The 18,276-nt window shown below is 44.0% G+C and overlaps 1 protein-coding gene across 3 annotated transcripts in view; it reads left to right on the forward strand.

Annotated features, from left to right (window-relative positions):
* Positions 1 to 18,276, forward strand: part of bcar1 (BCAR1 scaffold protein, Cas family member) — a 112,421-nt gene that overhangs the window by 33,708 nt on the left and 60,437 nt on the right. For 2 of the 3 annotated variants that reach the window (XM_041837377.2, XM_041837378.2), the window contains exon 1: positions 12,815 to 12,854. The exons of the other annotated variant lie outside the window; for it this stretch is intronic. In XM_041837377.2, coding sequence (XP_041693311.1) covers positions 12,822 to 12,854 — 33 coding nt within the window. In that variant the 5' untranslated portion in view covers positions 12,815 to 12,821. Of the gene's footprint in view, positions 1 to 12,814; positions 12,855 to 18,276 lie in introns of those variants that run through there. 3 annotated transcript variants of the gene reach the window in all.

An 18,276-nucleotide genomic window follows, 5' to 3' on the forward strand; every position in this document is an offset into this window, starting at 1 on the left:
CAATACCCATAAAACCTAGCAGTCAAACAGGGAAATGGTTCCAATCGTTTTTCCACCATTCATTTTTCCCATAGGGAATTTTAGAACACTTACAGTAAAATAAGGGCTGTGCTTCCTGTAGGCTTACCATGGCATGACGTTTTGATCTGTAAATCTCTATCGGACTGGTGACTTTTATCAATATATTCGGCTCTATTTACTCTCAGATTTGAACATGCTAATTAGCATCAAAGTAGACATCATGCAAGACTACAAATCCCTGCAAGCTCCTGCATGTCATCTCTAGCTGACACCTTTGCTAACAGGTATTGTGTCAATTTAAAACTTGCACAAAACAGTTAACAGAATTGTCAATTTAAAGAAATGTAGACAATTTATTAATTACTACATTTCGCTAACATTCGATAGTTAATCCTGAGATTCTTACCTTTGCCTTGATTCGGCAGTCTCATCTAGATCATGCCATGTACTCTTATAATCTCCACCCGGCACAGCCAGAAGAGGACTGGCCACCCCTCAGAGCCTGGTTCCTCTCTAGGTTTCTTCTTAGGTTCCTGCCTTTCTAAGGAGTTTTTCCTATCCACCGTGCTTCTACATCTGCCGAATATGCTGATGTAAAAGGGCTTTATAAATACATTTGATTTGATTTAATTAAAGAAGATCTAATTGCATATTCCCATGAAACTGATTGCGATCAAATGATTGGCATTCAGATGCAGTTTGACATTTCACTGGTTAAACGTGAATAATTATCTTTCGATTGACGGTAGTGAGTGCAGTTACATGCACACAATAATGCGATTATTGTGGATAGTACGATTAATATAATATTTGATTAGGAGTTCGGACATATAAAGTTTGTATGTGAAAACTACAGGCATACATTCAGTTAGTTTTTCCGAACACACATGACTCGCGCTAAAGAGGGAGGCTCGCTCGGCTGGTGCTAGCGCATGCGCAGATCAAATACACGGCTGGAACGTAGATTACGGTGTTTACATGTTTTAATCATTTGAAAGATTGCTCAGAATAACAGGTGTTTTAATCGGTGTATGCTTACTTCGATTAAGATTAGCAGAGTAAGGCATGTCAGGGGGTGTAGGTTCATGTAGGCTACACTGTCCGACAAATGTTACGCAAAATCACCCTGTTGTCCCGAATTTGGGTATTTTAAATGTGGTCACCCTACTGACACTACCTGCCCTGGGCCTCACCCTGTCTGTCCCTCAAAGCCAAGGCAGTCATATATCTCATTCTGCTACACAGGCTTTAGCTAGCTATAACCTGTGTGTGTGTGTGTATGTGTGTGAGATGGCTGGCCCCCGCCGCAACGCTGTAGAGGTGATTTGCAATGTTACAGAGCTATTACATGCAAGAGCTGCACAGCTTTGGGCTTGTAGAATCAGGATTGTAAAAGGGAGAAATATGCTACGTAAATAAAGTTGGTTTGAACAGGTTTTGACAAGCGGCAGGGAGTAGGTCTATGCCGTAAATGCCACCAGTGCAGGTTCATTTGAGCAATTCACCTCAGTTTCACAATGCAGAGTGAGACAAGGGCACAGTGTGCATGCAGCCATGTGTACACAGAGCTTAAACAGAACATAGGAGCTGTTGTTTTGCAGCAGCATTATTTTTCAGCTCCTCCTCCAACGTTTCAAGTTTCAAGTATCCTGTACAGTATGTACAGGACACACATGGTATACACTGTCCAACGAAATGCTTACTTCCAGGTTCCTTTTCAACAATGAAACAACAATAACGAAATAATAAAAGATAAGAATACGAACTTAAAGTAAATGGCTCAGTAGAATAGAATAAACATTTTAGCATCAGTATAATACAGGAAGGCACAATTTTAGTCCAATATTTACATGTGTTTTGGGGGGCAAATATTACAATTTTGCAGTATTTAGCTATAATAATAAGAGTCTGGTAGCAGCTGTTTTGACTTGTGTGTGTGTGTGTGAGTAAGTACATGTGTGCAGAGAGTCAGTGGAGGTGGTCAGTCCAGTTCAAGTGTTCAGCAGTCTGATGGCTTGCAAATAGAAACTGTCTCTGAGCCTGTTGGTATCAGACCTCATGCTCCGATACCGTCTGCCCGACGGTAAGTGAGTGAACAGCTTGTGGCTGAGGTTTGTGGGGTCCTTGATGATGCTGCGGGCCTTCCTCAGGCACTGTTTTGAGTAGATGTCCTGGATGGGTGGGAGCACGGTCCTAGTGATGTACTGGCCATCTTTACCTCCCGATGGAGTGCCTTACGGTCGTGGACGGAGCAATTCGATGGTGCAGCAGTAGTATTTGGAGAGGACCCGATTTTCGTCAGCCACCTGAGGAACTTAAAACTCAGACTCTCTCTACTGCAGGGATCATCAACTAGATTCGGCCATGGGCCAATTTTTTCTGGAGCGGATGGTTAGGGGGCCAGAAAATAATTACAAATAATTGGTAGAATGAAAATTGCCAGCAAGAAGCCCAAACAGACGTAATATTTGACTAAAACAATAATTAAAAACCTTTCTTACATTTGTATACGATCACATATATCTCTATTATGTGTGGGAATACTTTGGAACAGATTTCCAAAAATAAAATCACTTGGAGCTGATTTGCTGGTGTTTTCACAGTTCTTTATGTCAGAAATGTTTAAGGTAAAATATCTTCAAAAATATCTCGAAATAAGATAAATTACTTGTATTATGCCTTTTTTAGGTTACATGATGTTAGATAATTTAGCTTGGTACAAAAAAACAAGAAAACAATAACACATTTTAAATGAATTATCACTCAATATAAGATATTTAGGCTTGCTTTTATTTCACTTTTTGCAGTGCTCTCCTGAGAATAGATGACCTTGGTGCTATCTTTGAACTCACAACCTTAATCCTGACCCCTGACAGTAATCCTGGAACTGACAGTTGATTGACGTTGGTCTGAGGGACTCTAAATCAGCGTTAACACAAATCTCATTCCAGCCAGCCCTCATTCCATCTCCTCCTCCGCACAAACCCCATCCCCCATCCCACTGCTCCCCCTTTCAATCCTAATGGGATGCTGCTGCTGGTCAACAAACATTCACTGAAGAACCAGAAATGAAATGTCTTTGTCAGTATGCTCCCCAGTCAGTGTCCCTCCCAGCATTTAGGCCCCTCCTTCCTGCTGGGACTTCATCGATCATGTTTGGGAGGAACAGCCATAGGTGAATATGTAAAAGCATTTCCCCTGCGTGGGCTGACTTAGCCTTTCAAATAGTTTCCATCTCTGAATAAGCAGGGCCAGGAAATGCCATTGTTATTATTTTGATTTAAAGTAGGACTCATTTTCCAATTAGCCTACTCCACTTATGAGGAGGTATAAAAAGCTCTCTCTGCGCCCCTTGCTCATGTGCTCTTGGGGGATGCAGCGTTGTAGCTCTGCTCAACCCGCCTTCTTTTTTCTCCCTCTCTCTCCAGAGTGCCCTGTGACGTAGGGCTGGCACAATAATCGCATAATCGCGTAACCGACAATTATGGACTATAACGTGAACTTATCATCATAATCGTCTTACATTCATTTTAGAAGGGTGGGGTGTCAAAAAATTGAGTTTTTGAGACGAGGGTGTCACCAACACTGTGTTGTATTCATTAGGTATGTTGTATCTAATTTTCAAAGATGCATTATTATACATTACAAGCTCAAAACATTTTTCTACAAAAATTACAATTTTGACAATAGCGATGGCCATTTGCATGACAATTATTCATTACTCAAAATTCCATAATCGTCACAGCCCTACATGATGCTGATCTGAGGTGATGTGTGTGTCTGTATTTGTTTGTGTGTGTGTGTGTGTGTGCTGACTGACCTAGGCACTGACTTGTTGTGGAGCTAGCAGGACAAATCACTGAGCAGTGTCTGAGCTGTCAGTCTCTCCTGCCTGGTAAGAGAAATAGAGAGTAGAGAGCAGGCTGAGGGAGAGTAGGGGACTATGAACCCCTCAAGTGGCCCTTGTACACCAGTGGTCCAGCCTGTTTTAAACTGCCCAGTAACCTAAGAGGTCAGACACACAGAGAAAACTGACGGCCAATAGGCACAGTAGGAGGCCGTTCCTTCTCTTGCTAGAACAATAGACGTACCTGCTGTGTACCGACCTGGTACTGTTGAACCTGCCGTTTCTACTTGTAGAATCGCCTTGCTCGTCAGTGGCCGACAACTTGACTTTGAGCCAATTAGAGATCATTAACCTCCACGTGGGGGAGCCGACAGGAATGACAAAAATAGGAAAAAAATTGAGTGTAATCCACCCCATTTTCATCAGAATTGTTCTAACTAAAACAATAAACCTGCTGTGGCAACCCATCATTCAGGGCAGGTGGAGCAGAGCCCCACCTGTTTAGCTAAAAATAATAATAATATTGAGAGTAAAGCTGCATACAAACATGGTCTCTTTTTTGCTTTCTTGAGTAAGGCAGCTCCAAAATGCAGGTGTTTCAGCCTAGCTCAGTGCTTTCTGTGGTGGTGGGGCAGTCAGCGGAAAATATGGAGCGTTGGTGTTGGTAATGTTCTCTAGTTGCCCTGTGATTGGCTCAGTGTTCTGTCACTCATGGAGACACTACGTCATCACAAAATCTACGGGGAGAGCTAAAAAATTCCAGCTCATTGGGTGCTGCCATAGAGTTATAGAGAAATCGCAAATTCAACAATGAGTGGTTTGGAAGGAATCAGTAGCTAACTGCAAGCGTTGCAATGCAATCACTAGCCTGCTATTCAGTGGAGTGGGTGTGTTTGTCCAATTCTGGGTTTAAGGGTCTCTTTTCCAAGCTTAAAAGGATAAACATTCAACACCATGGGCATTGGCCATGCTGTCAATCCAGCATGACTTCTGCCACGTTCAAAACAACTGGAAACTCGGAACCGGGAAATCTCAGACTTCAGTGAGTTCAAGACAACTCGGAACTCTGAAAAAAAACGAGCCCCGACTGGGTCATCCAACTCGGAATTTCATGTCGCGAACTCGGGCCTCTTTCTAGAGCTCCGACCTGAAGATCACTGACGTCCTGATTCGACCTTGTTTTTTCAATCAAAATGAATGTCTTCATCGCTTGTCATCCCGTTATGCCATAGTTTGTACATCTCAATTGTCAGTAGAAACCACATTTGTTTAAGTAAGTCAGCCATATCAGCTATGTTTTTTTTTAAGGCAGTAAATGTGGCTGAATGAACTGTTTCGCTGCCAGACAAGGCTCCGCTGATAGCCAGGTGTAGCAGTGGTAAGGATTCACTCCATGGTGCTGAAAAGAAAGCTTTGCTTTATGTAGGCCCTAACAGTTTGTGGGCACCGTTTGTCACCGTTATAGTGCAATTAATGTAATGTTTAGTGTTTGTTGTGTTGTGTAGTGGCTTTGGTGGCATGCATCAAACATTTTTGAGGGGAGTTTGCCCCACTAAGATTTTCATGCTAAAATCGCCACTGTAAAGCTGCAAGTCTTTACATCTTTTACATCTAGCTAAGGAGTTTTGTGCTTGCACTTAGAATGATTTTTTGTTAGGTTTGATAATGTGCACTTGTTTATTAGTTAGCTGAGCCAGGCAGTCACACACGGGGTGGTAAGTGCAGCACAATGCACACAATATTAAATGCTTAAAAAAGTTAGCTATCTAGCAAGATGATGAAGAAATAATGAATTTCACTCTCCATTATACCATAACGCCAGTGCTAGTTCGCTTGCTAGCTAACGTTAGCTAAACGGTTCGCATTGCCATTCGCCAGTTAGCACAACATAGCTAGCTAGCTACTCCACTGACTCTCTGCTGCTAACAGGCAGCTGCTTCATTCAAAAACAAATCCATTGTGATTTATTTATAATGTTGCTAGCTACACTATTAATCTACTTGTGGCCATTGGCTAGTATCAACAAGAGCTTAATACAAATTCTATTTAGCTAGCAAAAACATTAGCAAAGATTTGTATAACTAACTCAAGATAGACCACAGCCTGTCGTTTCCAATGGGACCAAATTAATCCTAGTGGGCAGAACAAGCAAGGAGGTGGGCAGAGCCAAGTACGAGCTCCCGAGAGCCTATTGGCACGTTCTAACATGTATTTGCATATTTCTGTTAGGGAACGTCTACTTTGTGAAGTGCGCACGTGCAATATCTAAATTCGCCCTTGCACTCCTTCGAAACAATGCAATTTTTATCAACTTTGGCAAAGGGTAAAGTCTACAAAAGTTAGTCCACTCTGTTCATAACAGATTCTAGTTTTGGAAACAGAAAACTGTATTGAGATCAAATGTTTAATCGATGAGAAAATTAGCAGAATGTCGGCCAAAATCCATCTCACTCCATGTTCTCCCACTGCCGGCCACTGGGCTTCCTCTCACCACCATATTTGGTAGTGAGTGGAAACTCCAACCGGATACTTCACATTTATACATCCAGTGAAATATCTGTCTCATTGTTCTATCCAGGGGCACAACTTTCACTGGGCTCATGTCCCCCCCACATTCTGAAAATGCATTTATGTCTCCCCCAGATGTATCTTTGGAATGTGATAAAAACGAGGCAACAGTGTGCTTTAGGACCATGCGGATGCCTCCGAGTGGTCGGGAAAGCTGTTTGAAGTGTTTATCCAACTGAAAACAAATGTAAAAAAATAATAGTTATGTTCCCCCCACTTCTAAAACCAAAGTTGCGCCCTTGGTTCTATCTCTGACATTAGCGCAGCTTGCTAGTTAGCTAAGATTAGCTATCAACAGCAGGCACAAGCCAAACATCGCTTAAAAAAGCTACTGCCAACTTGTGGTCTGGAGGATTTTTAACGAGGCTGATCGGCATACTATGTGAACAACAAAAGGTTGGTGTGTCTGAGGCTTAAAATCAGCATCTGCAGACTGATTTAATGCCTCCTTTAAATGTATTAAGGATACTAAAATAATTGTACAACCCAAACGCTAGAAATGGTTATTACTAGGGAACATAGTGACTAGATGTGTATTTTATGTAAACTGTGATGCTACAACATCGTTATACCGTAATGTGCTGCATCTCCCGCCCTCCTCTCCCCCCTCCCTCCTCTCCTCCCTCCTCATCCCTCCCTCCCTCCCTTCTTCCCTCTCTCCCTCCACCCCAGAGCAATGCTAATTGGAGGAGGCTGAGATGCATTATCGGAGGGCCTGTGCTCCCTGCATGCAGTGCTGATTGGACATGTTTACTGACCTGCTTTCCGGCTGACCGCCGTCACTGTTTGTTTTACCACAGAGAAAACACTTTGCTACATTTAACTATGTTTTACTCTGTTAAAACCTACAGTCCTACAACAGAAGGCTAAGTACAGTGGAGAAAAAACGTATTTAGTCAGCCACCAATTGTGCAAGTTCTCCCACTTAAAAAGATGAGAGAGGCCTGTAATTTTCATCATAGGTGCACGTCAACTATGACAGACAAATTGAGGGAAAAAAATCCAGAAAATCACATTGTAGGATTTTTAATGAATTTATTTGCAAATTATGGTGGAAAATAAGTATTTGGTCACCTACAAACAAGCAAGATTTCTGGCTCTCACAGACCTGTAACTTCTTCTTTAAGAGGCTCCTCTGTCCTCCACTCGTTACCTGTATTAATGGCACCTGTTTGAACTTGTTATCAGTATAAAATACACCTGTCCACAACCTCAAACAGTCACACTCCAAACTCCACTATGGCCAAGACCAAAGAGCTGTCAAAGGACACCAGAAACAAAATTGTAGACCTGCACCAGGCTGGGAAGATAGAATCTGCAATAGGTAAGCAGCTTGGTTTGAAGAAATCAACTGTGGGAGCAATTATTAGGAAATGGAAGACATACAAGACCACTGATAATCTCCCTCGATCTGGGGCTCCACGCAAGATCTCACCCCGTGGGGTCAAAATGATCACAAGAACGGTGAGCAAAAATCCAAGAACCACACAGGGGGACCTAGTGAATGACCTGCAGAGAGCTGGGACCAAAGTAACAAAGCCTACCATCAGTAACACACTACGCCGCAAGGGACTCAAATCCTGCAGTGCCAGACATGTCCCCCTGCTTAAGCCAGTACATGTCCAGGCCCGTCTGAAGTTTGCTAGAGTGCATTTGGATGATCCAGAAGAGGATTGGGAGAATGTCATATGGTCAGATGAAACCAAAATATAACTTTTTGGTAAAAACTCAACTCGTCATGTTTGGAGGACAAAGAATGCTGAGTTGCATCCAAAGAACACCATACCTACTGTGAAGCATGGGGGTGGAAACATCATGCTTTGGGGCTGTTTTTTCTGCAAAGGGACCAGGACGACTGATCCGTGTAAAGGAAAGAATGAATGGGGCCATGTATCGTGAGATTTTGAGTGAAAACCTCCTTCCATCAGCAAGGGCATTGAAGATGAAACGTGGCTGGGTCTTTCAGCATGACAATGATCCCAAACACACCGCCCGGGCAACGAAGGAGTGGCTTCGTAAGAAGCATTTCAAGGTCCTGGAGTGGCCTAGCCAGTCTCCAGATCTCAACCCCATAGAAAATCTTTGGAGGGAGTTGAAAGTACGTGTTGCCCAGCGACAGCCCCAAAACATCACTGCTCTAGAGGAGATCTGCATGGAGGAATGGGCCAAAATACCAGCAACAGTGTGTGAAAACCTTGTGAAGACTTACAGAAAACGTTTGACCTGTGTCATTGCCAACAAAGGGTATATAACAAAGTATTGAGAAACTTTTGTTATTGACCAAATACTTATTTTCCACCATAATTTGCAAATAAATTCATTAAAAATCCTACAATGTGATTTTCTGGACTTTTTTTCTCATTTTGTCTGTCATAGTTGACGTGTACCTATGATGAAAATTACAGGCCTCTCTCATCTTTTTAAGTGGGAGAACTTGCACAATTGGTGGCTGACTAAATACTTTTTTTCCCCACTGTAGGTGTTTTCAGGCATATGCTCTGACGGCAGTGTAATTAGTGGAGCTAGCTGTATGTGTTCTGAGGCAGCTCTGTTGGGTTCAGTGAGACAGCCCATGCTATGTGCTGTGTAGAGAGGATGAGGAATGAGCAGTGGGTTAGAGGACATAGCCCATGTATAATCATTGCGGCGTGTTGCGTGTGACCTGTGCTGATGGATCGCCACAGAAGAATGCGGAGCGCCGCTTCGATTGTCTTATCAGCAGAACTGGACAAGACCGGTTTGTCTCAAATGGTCCTTCAGGGCTGGTAGCCATAGTAACCTCTCTCTCTGACCCCAAGGCCTGTGTCAGCAGAAGCAGCAATGTGCTAGTGTCTCTCTCTGTGTAGTGTCAGTCAGTGGCAGTCGGTGCTGTTTACTATTAGGGAGGACACATTTTTTTATGAGCTTGGCCTTATTTCATATTTCATATTCCATTCACCCAGCTCAATGTAACATCGAAAGGTTTAGGCTACTACATTATACTTGAATTTGCCCAGGTCCAGAGGCAAATTGGAGTAATTAACGTGACATACAATGACACATTCAATACTGCCTTGCACACTCTTGCCTGCATCTAGCTGATCTGTGGTGTAATGATTAGTCCAAACAGTTGCAAAACTGAACGTTTCTATTGTACAAAATAGGGTAGGTCCATCCCCGTTTCATGTTGTTATATTTCAGTCTTCTGTGATGTATATAAAGTGTAATATTGGGATGGAAACTTAAAATTTAATAAATGCCAACTCTATATCTGACATGGTACAGGTGTCTTCTTTTTTTAAGCCCATAACCATGTGTGTGAGGTGTATACTTTTGTTTCAAAGTAGATTTGTTTAAGACTACCAAGAATCACTCTGTGTGACCCTGATTTAGCCCACTACAGTAAAAGGTTAAGAAACATTTTGCAACAGAATCGGCAAACTGATCACCCGCACACACAGTTCACTTTTATTTGCAGCCATATACAGCATCATCACCTTGCTCGTTGTATAATTAAGCAATAAGGCACGGGGGTGTGTGGTATATGGCCAATATACCACGGCTAAGGGCTGTTCTTACGTATGTCGCAAAGCTGAGTGCCTGGATATAGCCCTTAGCCGTGGTATATTGGCTATATACCAGAAATCCCCCGTGCTGTCAGCCAATCAGCATTCAAGGCTCGAACTACCCAGTTTATAATTCCTTGTAGCATCTACGCGCTCTCCTCCTCTCACCTTTTCCCTTCACTTGTGGACTTCAGTGCACAACACAACAGCTGTCTGTGGCCAGACGAAAAAACCTCTCCAAGCCAAACCTTCATACCATAACTACTAACTGCTACACAGCCTACATCGTTGTCACCATATTAGCCAATGTCATAGTCAACATAGCTACCAGAACTAACAGGTTAGTAAACCCACAATCCAATCCATGTGTACAATCACGCAGTACAGTGTACAGCAAGCAGTTTAGAAGTTACACCGCCGGGCCCCAGTGGCAATACATTTATAAAACCGAAAGCTTACCTTAACTTGGAAGAGTTGCAGTGTTGGATAGCCTTAGCCACCTAGCTAACATAAATAGCATTCCTCTCTGGGTCAGGTTGTTGAGTAGGCTAAATTAGCTGCATTAGCTAGCTAAGTAAGTGAAAGGTAAACTAAGAAGAAGAAATACAATTAAATATAGCTATCTCTCTCTCTCTCTTCTCCTTCATTTTTGAAGAAATGTATTTGTTCAAAACTGTTCAACTGTTGTCTTTGTCTCTCTTTGAGTCAACTACTCACCACACTTTATGCACTGCAGTGCTAGCTAGCTGTAGCTTATGCTTTCAGTACTAGATTCATTCTCTGATCCTTGGATGGACAACATGTCAGTTCATGCTGCAAGAGCTCTGATAGGTTGAAGGATGTCCTCTGGAAGTCATCATAATTACTGTGTAAGTCTATGGAAGCGGGTGAGAACCATGACCCTCCTAGGTTTTGTATTGAAGTCAATGTACCCAGAGGAGGATGGAAGCTAGCTGTCCTCCGGCTACACCATGGGGCTACCCTACGTGATGTTGACGCTACTGTAGGCCTTATTTGCAAAACAGTGTTTTAATCAGTTATTTGGTGACATGAATATATTTAGTATAGTTTCATCTAAAAAGGATAACTTAATTTTAATTTTTCTGAAATTCACTGAGTAGGATGGTCCTCCCCTTCCTCCTCTAAGGTGCCTCCACTGGGGTATGTGTGTGTGTGTGTGTTGTGGGTGCAGAAGCGTAATGCAAGTGTGTGTATACACTTGTGTGCTAAAGGAGGTATTTTGTAGCAGAAGAGATTTGACGAACATGGGGTAGGCACTAGGCAGCCTGGCATAGACTGCTTTACACTTGGAGACAATTACACAGAGCGGAAATGTAATAGTATGGTGTTTAGAGCCTGTAGTTCTCCGCTTGTCATGTTAGTGTTAGGTGTTATGCCTTTCCACAGGAGATGATTCTCCCTACCTCTCCCCCTTCTCTCTCCCCTCCTGCTTCCCCTCCTGTCCCCTACCTCTCCCCCTTCTCTCTCCCCTCCCTCCCCTTCTCTCGCCCCTCCTCACCCTCTTCCCCCCTCCAGTCCCCTGGTGACACTACCTGCCCTCTTTGACACAGAGGCTGCATACAGGGTGACACATGGTGATGAGTAATGGCTTCCCAGGGCCTATAATGACACCAACAGGACTGAGGGGCACAGCAGGGGGTGGGGGGCGTCAGTTACCTGGGTCATTTGATAAGCTGATATAGGCTGTGGTCTCTTTGAGGTGCCTGTCCCTAGGAGCGCCATGGGAGATGGGCTGGCTGTGTGTGGGGGCGGGATAATAGGGTGCCCAGGTGGAGCACTGACTGGTATTGTTCCTCAGACAGTTCAAACAGTCTTTTGTGCTGTTTGCTTGATGCATGGACACCTGAAACATTACCAGATATCTAATATCTCAATTTGTTTGTACACATAATGCACACTTAAATACCTTCTCACCTGTCTAGTTCACTATGTTACGTTAGCCAAAGCTTTGGGACCATGACACTAACACTTTTTGGCAGTTGTTCTCTAAACCTAGAAAAGGTCTATATTTAGGGCCTTGTTGCTTTGAAGTAATGAAAGAGAAAGAGATTAAAGAGAGCAGATCAGAGATGACTAGGCCAGCTGTGTCAACAACAGGTTGTTTCATCAGCCCTTATCTCCCAGCACTCTACTGTACTTCTACCTCTCTCAGCAAGAGTCACCAGGGGTATCCCCTCCCCAACACGTTATCACCGCAGCCACAGGAAGACCTTAGAGACTGGTTGGGAGAGGTTAAGAAGACATTTTACACACTCAAGGATAGCGTGTTACTACAGGGTGGAAGATTTCCAGCAACATTTGCATGTTGATGTTTATTGTCATGAGTCTTGTCCTGGAGGCAGAACTAAGTGATTTGACCTTAGATAAAGCAGCTGCAAAGTCAAAATTGGCTGTATTGTAAAAATGAATGACAACTAAAATGTGCTTTTCAGTCTTCATTTAAGGGTAGGGTTAGACATTAAGGTTAGCAGTGTGGTTAAGGTTAGGTTTAAAATCAGATTTTATGACTTTGTTGCTGTGCCAGCTAGTGACCACTCTGCAGAGCTGCCTCCAGAACAAGATTCATGACAAAAAACGCTAACCTGCACAACATTTCCCCCTGAAATATGAACAGGACTTGACAGGTTAGGAAGTTAGGTCCTGACTCACACTCACACTCACGCTTATGCTCACACACACTGGGATGTTGGTGCTTCACTGCTTTCCCAAACAGAATTAGCATTAAATCAAGATGGGCATGTTGGTGTTGAGCGGCTGCTCCCCTTACTTATTATTCATGCGTCATCTCATCACTTCCTCTTTCCCAGGTGTTCTGTAAAATGTTTGACTGCCTGCAGGGGGCATCATCAGAGGTAGGTACAGTACTGCATGGTGTGGTCAGTACTGACTATTGACGGGTTGATCAATCCACAACTGAACCTTGAACCTGGTATAGAAATGGGCTAGGACCAGATGTAACACAGGACTAACCAGAGAGATTCGTTTTTTGAGCGTGGTGCAGTTTGGTTAACCAGTTTGATTGATGTTCTAGCTAAACGTCCATGGCGTGTGCACTGTGCATGTATGTGGGTTCTCTACTACGTGTTTACAGTGATGATTAATGAGTAAGTGTGCCACTGCCTCCAGACATCCACTGACCTCCCAGCTAACAATTCTAGGGAGAGAGAACGATTTTGTAATGTTACCTGTAATGTTCCCCTAATGGTTGAGTGTCCAGTTTTTCGTTAGTTATGGCAACATTCTATCTATGTTAGCAAAAACCTTCTGAGAATATTTTTTGCATGTTTTGACGTTAGAGGTAGGAGAACGTTCCCTTAATTTCAAACAGAACATACCCACAACGTGCTTACCATGTTCTCAGAATATCCCATATTAATGTTCTAGACACGTTTCATGGGACGTTGCAAGAACATTCATGTGTCCAGTTTCTATGGGTTAGGATCCCACCAAACATACACAGAACATGGTTGCCATGTTCTCAGAACATAATATCTTAATGTTCTGGGTAAGATGTATTTGACATTAAGGGGATGGTCTCTTGGACACATTCCTTGCACATCACAGGAACATTCCTCTAAAAACGTTATTTAATGACCTAATGAGACTCTTAAGGGAACGTTCTCTAAAGTTGTGGGAACGTTTGTTGTTAGCTGGGCTGGCGCCTCTTCTCTAGCTGAAACTGTGTAGAGGCTGCTATTCTTTTTTGTGTTGCTTCCCTTCTGCTCTCCTCTCCATCCCTTCCATCCCTCCTATCACTCCCTCTATCTTTTAATCAATCTCCCCTACACTCTAGTCACTACTCATCACTTGCCTATCTCCTCCCTTTCCCCTCTCCTTGTTCTTATCCTTCCTCTTCCCACTCTCCTCTCTTCTCTTTCTCTCTTTTTCTCTCTCTCTCTCTCTGAGCTATGCTTGGTTGTGTGGCAGTGCTGTGCGCCCCGCCAGCTCTCTAATGGCGGCTCCCACTGTGCAGTGCTCTATCTCAGCCATGGCCTCTAAATGAAGCTCCAATTGCCAGCTCATCAGCCAGGACATTCTTCATTCCTTAAGCAGATCTGATCCAGGGCTGATAAAGCACTGCTAATTTCCTCTCACGCTGTCTTCAAGCGGCTGTGCAAATCACAATGTGATGGGATTAAAATAGCATTAGGAGAGGGAGGGTACAACACAACAGCATTAGGAGAGGGAGGGTACAACACAACAGCATTAGGAGAGGGAGGGTACAACACAACAGCATTAGGAGAGGGAGGGTACAACACAACAGCATTAGGAGAGGGAGGGTACAACACAACAGCATTAGGAGAGGGAGGGTACACCACAACAGCATTAGGAGAGGGAGGGTACAACACAACAGCATTAGGAGAGGGAGGGTACACCACAACAGCATTAGGAGAGGGAGGGTACAACACAACAGCATTAGGAGAGGGAGGGTACACCACAACAGCATTAGGAGAGGGAGGGTACACCACAACAGCATTAGGAGAGGGAGGGTACAACACAACAGCATTAGGAGAGGGAGGGTACACCACAACAGCATTAGGAGAGGGAGGGTACAACACAACAGCATTAGGAGAGGGAGGGTACACCACAACAGCATTAGGAGAGGGAGGGTACACCACAACAGCATTAGGAGAGGGAGGGTACAACACAACAGCATTAGGAGAGGGAGGGTACAACACAACAGCATTAGGAGAGGGAGGGTACACCACAACAGCATTAGGAGAGGGAGGGTACAACACAACAGCATTAGGAGAGGGAGGGTACACCACAACAGCATTAGTAGAGGGAGGGTACACCACAACAGCATTAGGAGAGGGAGGGTACAACACAACAGCATTAGGAGAGGGAGGGTACAACACAACAGCATTAGGAGAGGGAGGGTACACCACAACAGCATTAGGGAGAGGGAGGGTACAACACAACAGCATTAGGAGAGGGGAGGGTACAACACAACAGCATTAGGAGAGGGAGGGTACACCACAACAGCATTAGGAGAGGGAGGGTACAACACAACAGCATTAGGAGAGGGAGGGTACAACACAACAGCATTAGGAGAGGGAGGGTACAACACAACAGCATTAGGAGAGGGAGGGTACAACACAACAGCATTAGGAGAGGGAGGGTACAACACAACAGCATTAGGAGAGGGAGGGTACAACACAACAGCATTAGGAGAGGGAGGGTACAACACAATAGTGACACTGCACAGGGGTTGCTTTATGGTCCGCTATCAGCCTGTAATGTCCCGGTCCCTCAGTCCTTCTTGTCCCTGTCATCATTATGATTATCACCCTCCTCTCTTCATATTCACTGAACTCCATGGTGATGAGCTGTAATACCACAATCTGTATTCTCTACACTACAGTCTATTAGAGACTTTCACAGGTGTTTTATAGCAATTTCCCTGCCTGCGTGGTTCTGACCCCACCACCCAGAGATAATGACACCATGGTGTGCTCCTGATGTGGTTGTAGGCAGTGCTGTTGCTGCCTTGGCTCTGGGGTTGGGATTGACTGTCGAAGCACCTCCTGCTGTCTAAAAGTGGAGCCTGCAAATTATCCAATGAATTCCAGTGCCCCCCAGTGTTTTTTCCTCTTGGAAGTGGAACACAACCTAGCAATCTCATTTGCCATTCCTTATTTATTGTGTATGATGTCATTCCTATTCCAGGGGGTGAAAGACAAGAAGATGAATGTGCATGGTGTCTTTGTCAAGAGTGTGACATCAAGGCATGGACGAATAGTTGGTTCCAGTGAAGTGGTGCCATTGGCAGTGTGGTCACTACAGTATGCCTATTGTATGTGTTCACCAGCAGTGTGAATAGTGTGTCTGTTTCCTTACAATTCATCAATATGAGGTCTAAGGGCCCCTTCGCCTCCATGCTATCCGAGGCACTAATTGGTTTATTAGCCTGGCCTGTCTTTCAGTTTGACTGGCACAAGCGCCTATTTACTTAATCCCAAGCAGGCAGACAGGCAGGCTGAGTGTGTGAGTAAGTGTGTGGGGCAGGGAGCTAGTGTTTAAGTGTCTCAGTGGTGTTAGCGACATGGCAGGCATCAGAGAGCTGTGCTGATACTGATCTGCTCATTAGACACCATTATTCCCCATGCAGCTCTGACACACACTGCCTCCTCTGTCACAAAGCTCAGTGGAACGCACCAATCACAACGTCAGATCTGACTGACCCCTGACCTCTACTGTGTGGTGATGTCATAGACAGAGAGGGATAGTCAGTGGGGTGGGTCGTCAGATGATTTGTCACCACTACAGCCGCCACCCTACTTGGTCTTAAATCTTTTTGTTAAAACAGTGGTGGATAGGACCAGGACCCTCCGTCCCTCCACCTCTTGTTTCTCACTCACACACATTCCAGGCCCTGATGAATGAGTGTCATGTTTCACTGGGCTGTAGTGGAGCCAGCGAAACTTGGAGGCTGTGGGCCTCACAGGGGTAACGGATGTCCCTCAGGGTGATAGCTGCAAGGTGAACACGCCTGACCTTATACCACTTTGGCCTTGTAGGACAAATACTGGACAGAGACATGGAGACTTGACAACATTTCGCTCCTGTCACTTCACCAGATCATTAACATATCTGAGAGGCCAATAGTGGCCTGGAAAATCAACGACTGGTCTACACCATGTGCTAATTTGGTCGAAGGCTGTCCAATTACATAGATCTCTGTGGTTATACTGTAAGGACATTGGGACATGATTATGTCATGCTTGTCTTATGTTTGCAGTATAAACAAATGCAAATGTTATGGTGGCCACTGATTCCAAAGTTATCTTGATTTCTGTAATCTCCTAAGGGGCAATATAATGCTCTCTCATTCCCAGAACCATATACAGTATACAGTACCTATATATCTCTCTATAAATGTTAGTTAACAGCTCTGACATGTATGTTATTCTCCTCCAATTAATTGTTTTTCTGCATTTTCTGGGGGGGGGGTTCCACGAGTCGAGAGCTCTTTTAAATTATGAACAAAGCTCATTGGAATGCAGTGCATAGCTACATAACTCATTATAGCTCTGTGAACCCTGACCCACACTGTTCACTTATTCCTCATTAGCTGTCATCTGTTGTCATGGTTTCACAGGGCTAGGAACATCTGTGTGGCACTTGTACACGGTTAGGTATTGTACCTGTGTTGAAATTAATACATATTTTTTAATTCAAACTTTAACATTTGAACGAGTGTATTTATATTCCTGGTCTATGATACCCAACAAGAAGGGAGGCTGGGGCTGTATGGCGGTAATATTACAGGAGCCTAGTTGACAGTTACAAATGGCTGAGCAGACTAATGAAATTAAATTAGACGGTAGTCACACTTCAGTGAGAATTGTAATGATATTACATTAGATGGCAGTTACTGATGACCTGTCATGGCTGACTCCGGTGCTCTCACCTCAACACCTCTCTGGGGCTGCCTGTTATTACCTCTATACAGGGCTACGGCTGGGCTCCGGTTCACACCCAACACCTCAGATACAAGACCACAGAGCAGAGTCAGTAATACAAACACACATCAGTCAGATGGAGAGAGGGAAAGGCATCTTCAGAGGTACAACTGCCTATGACTAGAGGGATTATTACAGTTATGTGAAGGAACATAGCTGAAATCCTTCACATATCTCAAATTCTCCAGACATCTGCTCCAAAGAATGGTTTGGCTGTGTTGTTCAAGCTATAGATTATAGTGATTAACATCAATATTACAGGTATATAACAAGTATATTGTAATTGTGTAATGCCTATTTTGACGTGCTTAGTGATGGTGACCACCTAGCTGCAATATTTTGTAGTGACTCAGTCCTGCCGCTGTGCCCATAGGAAAAGGTCCCCTTCCTGGAAATTATGGTTGGAAAGTCCGACATTATGATAGAGTTAGGGTGGCAAAATCCCGTGAACTTTCAATACATTTCCTGGATTTCCCGAAAACCCGGTTGGTGGTTTCCTTGAATCAGGAGGGAATAAGCAGGAAATCCGGAATGCTCCAACCAGGATTTCTAGAAAATGAGTTTAGAGTTAGAGCCACATTCCTACATTCCAACCAGGCTGAGGGGACACTGTGTTTGTGTTTCTCAGTCTGTGTGTCTTGTGTCTATGTAAGTCATTCTGTCTGAGTGTGTTTTCTGTGTGTGTAGCTGTGTGTTCCTGTCTGTGTGTGTATGTCTTGTGAGTGAGAGTGTGTTTGTGTGTGCCGCATGTGTGTGCGGGATGATGGAATGAGAGAATAGCATTCTGGCTGGCATCCAGGCATCTCAG

This window comes from Coregonus clupeaformis, chromosome 19, assembly GCF_020615455.1.
Source record: "Coregonus clupeaformis isolate EN_2021a chromosome 19, ASM2061545v1, whole genome shotgun sequence".
NCBI classification, from domain to species: domain Eukaryota; kingdom Metazoa; phylum Chordata; class Actinopteri; order Salmoniformes; family Salmonidae; genus Coregonus; species Coregonus clupeaformis.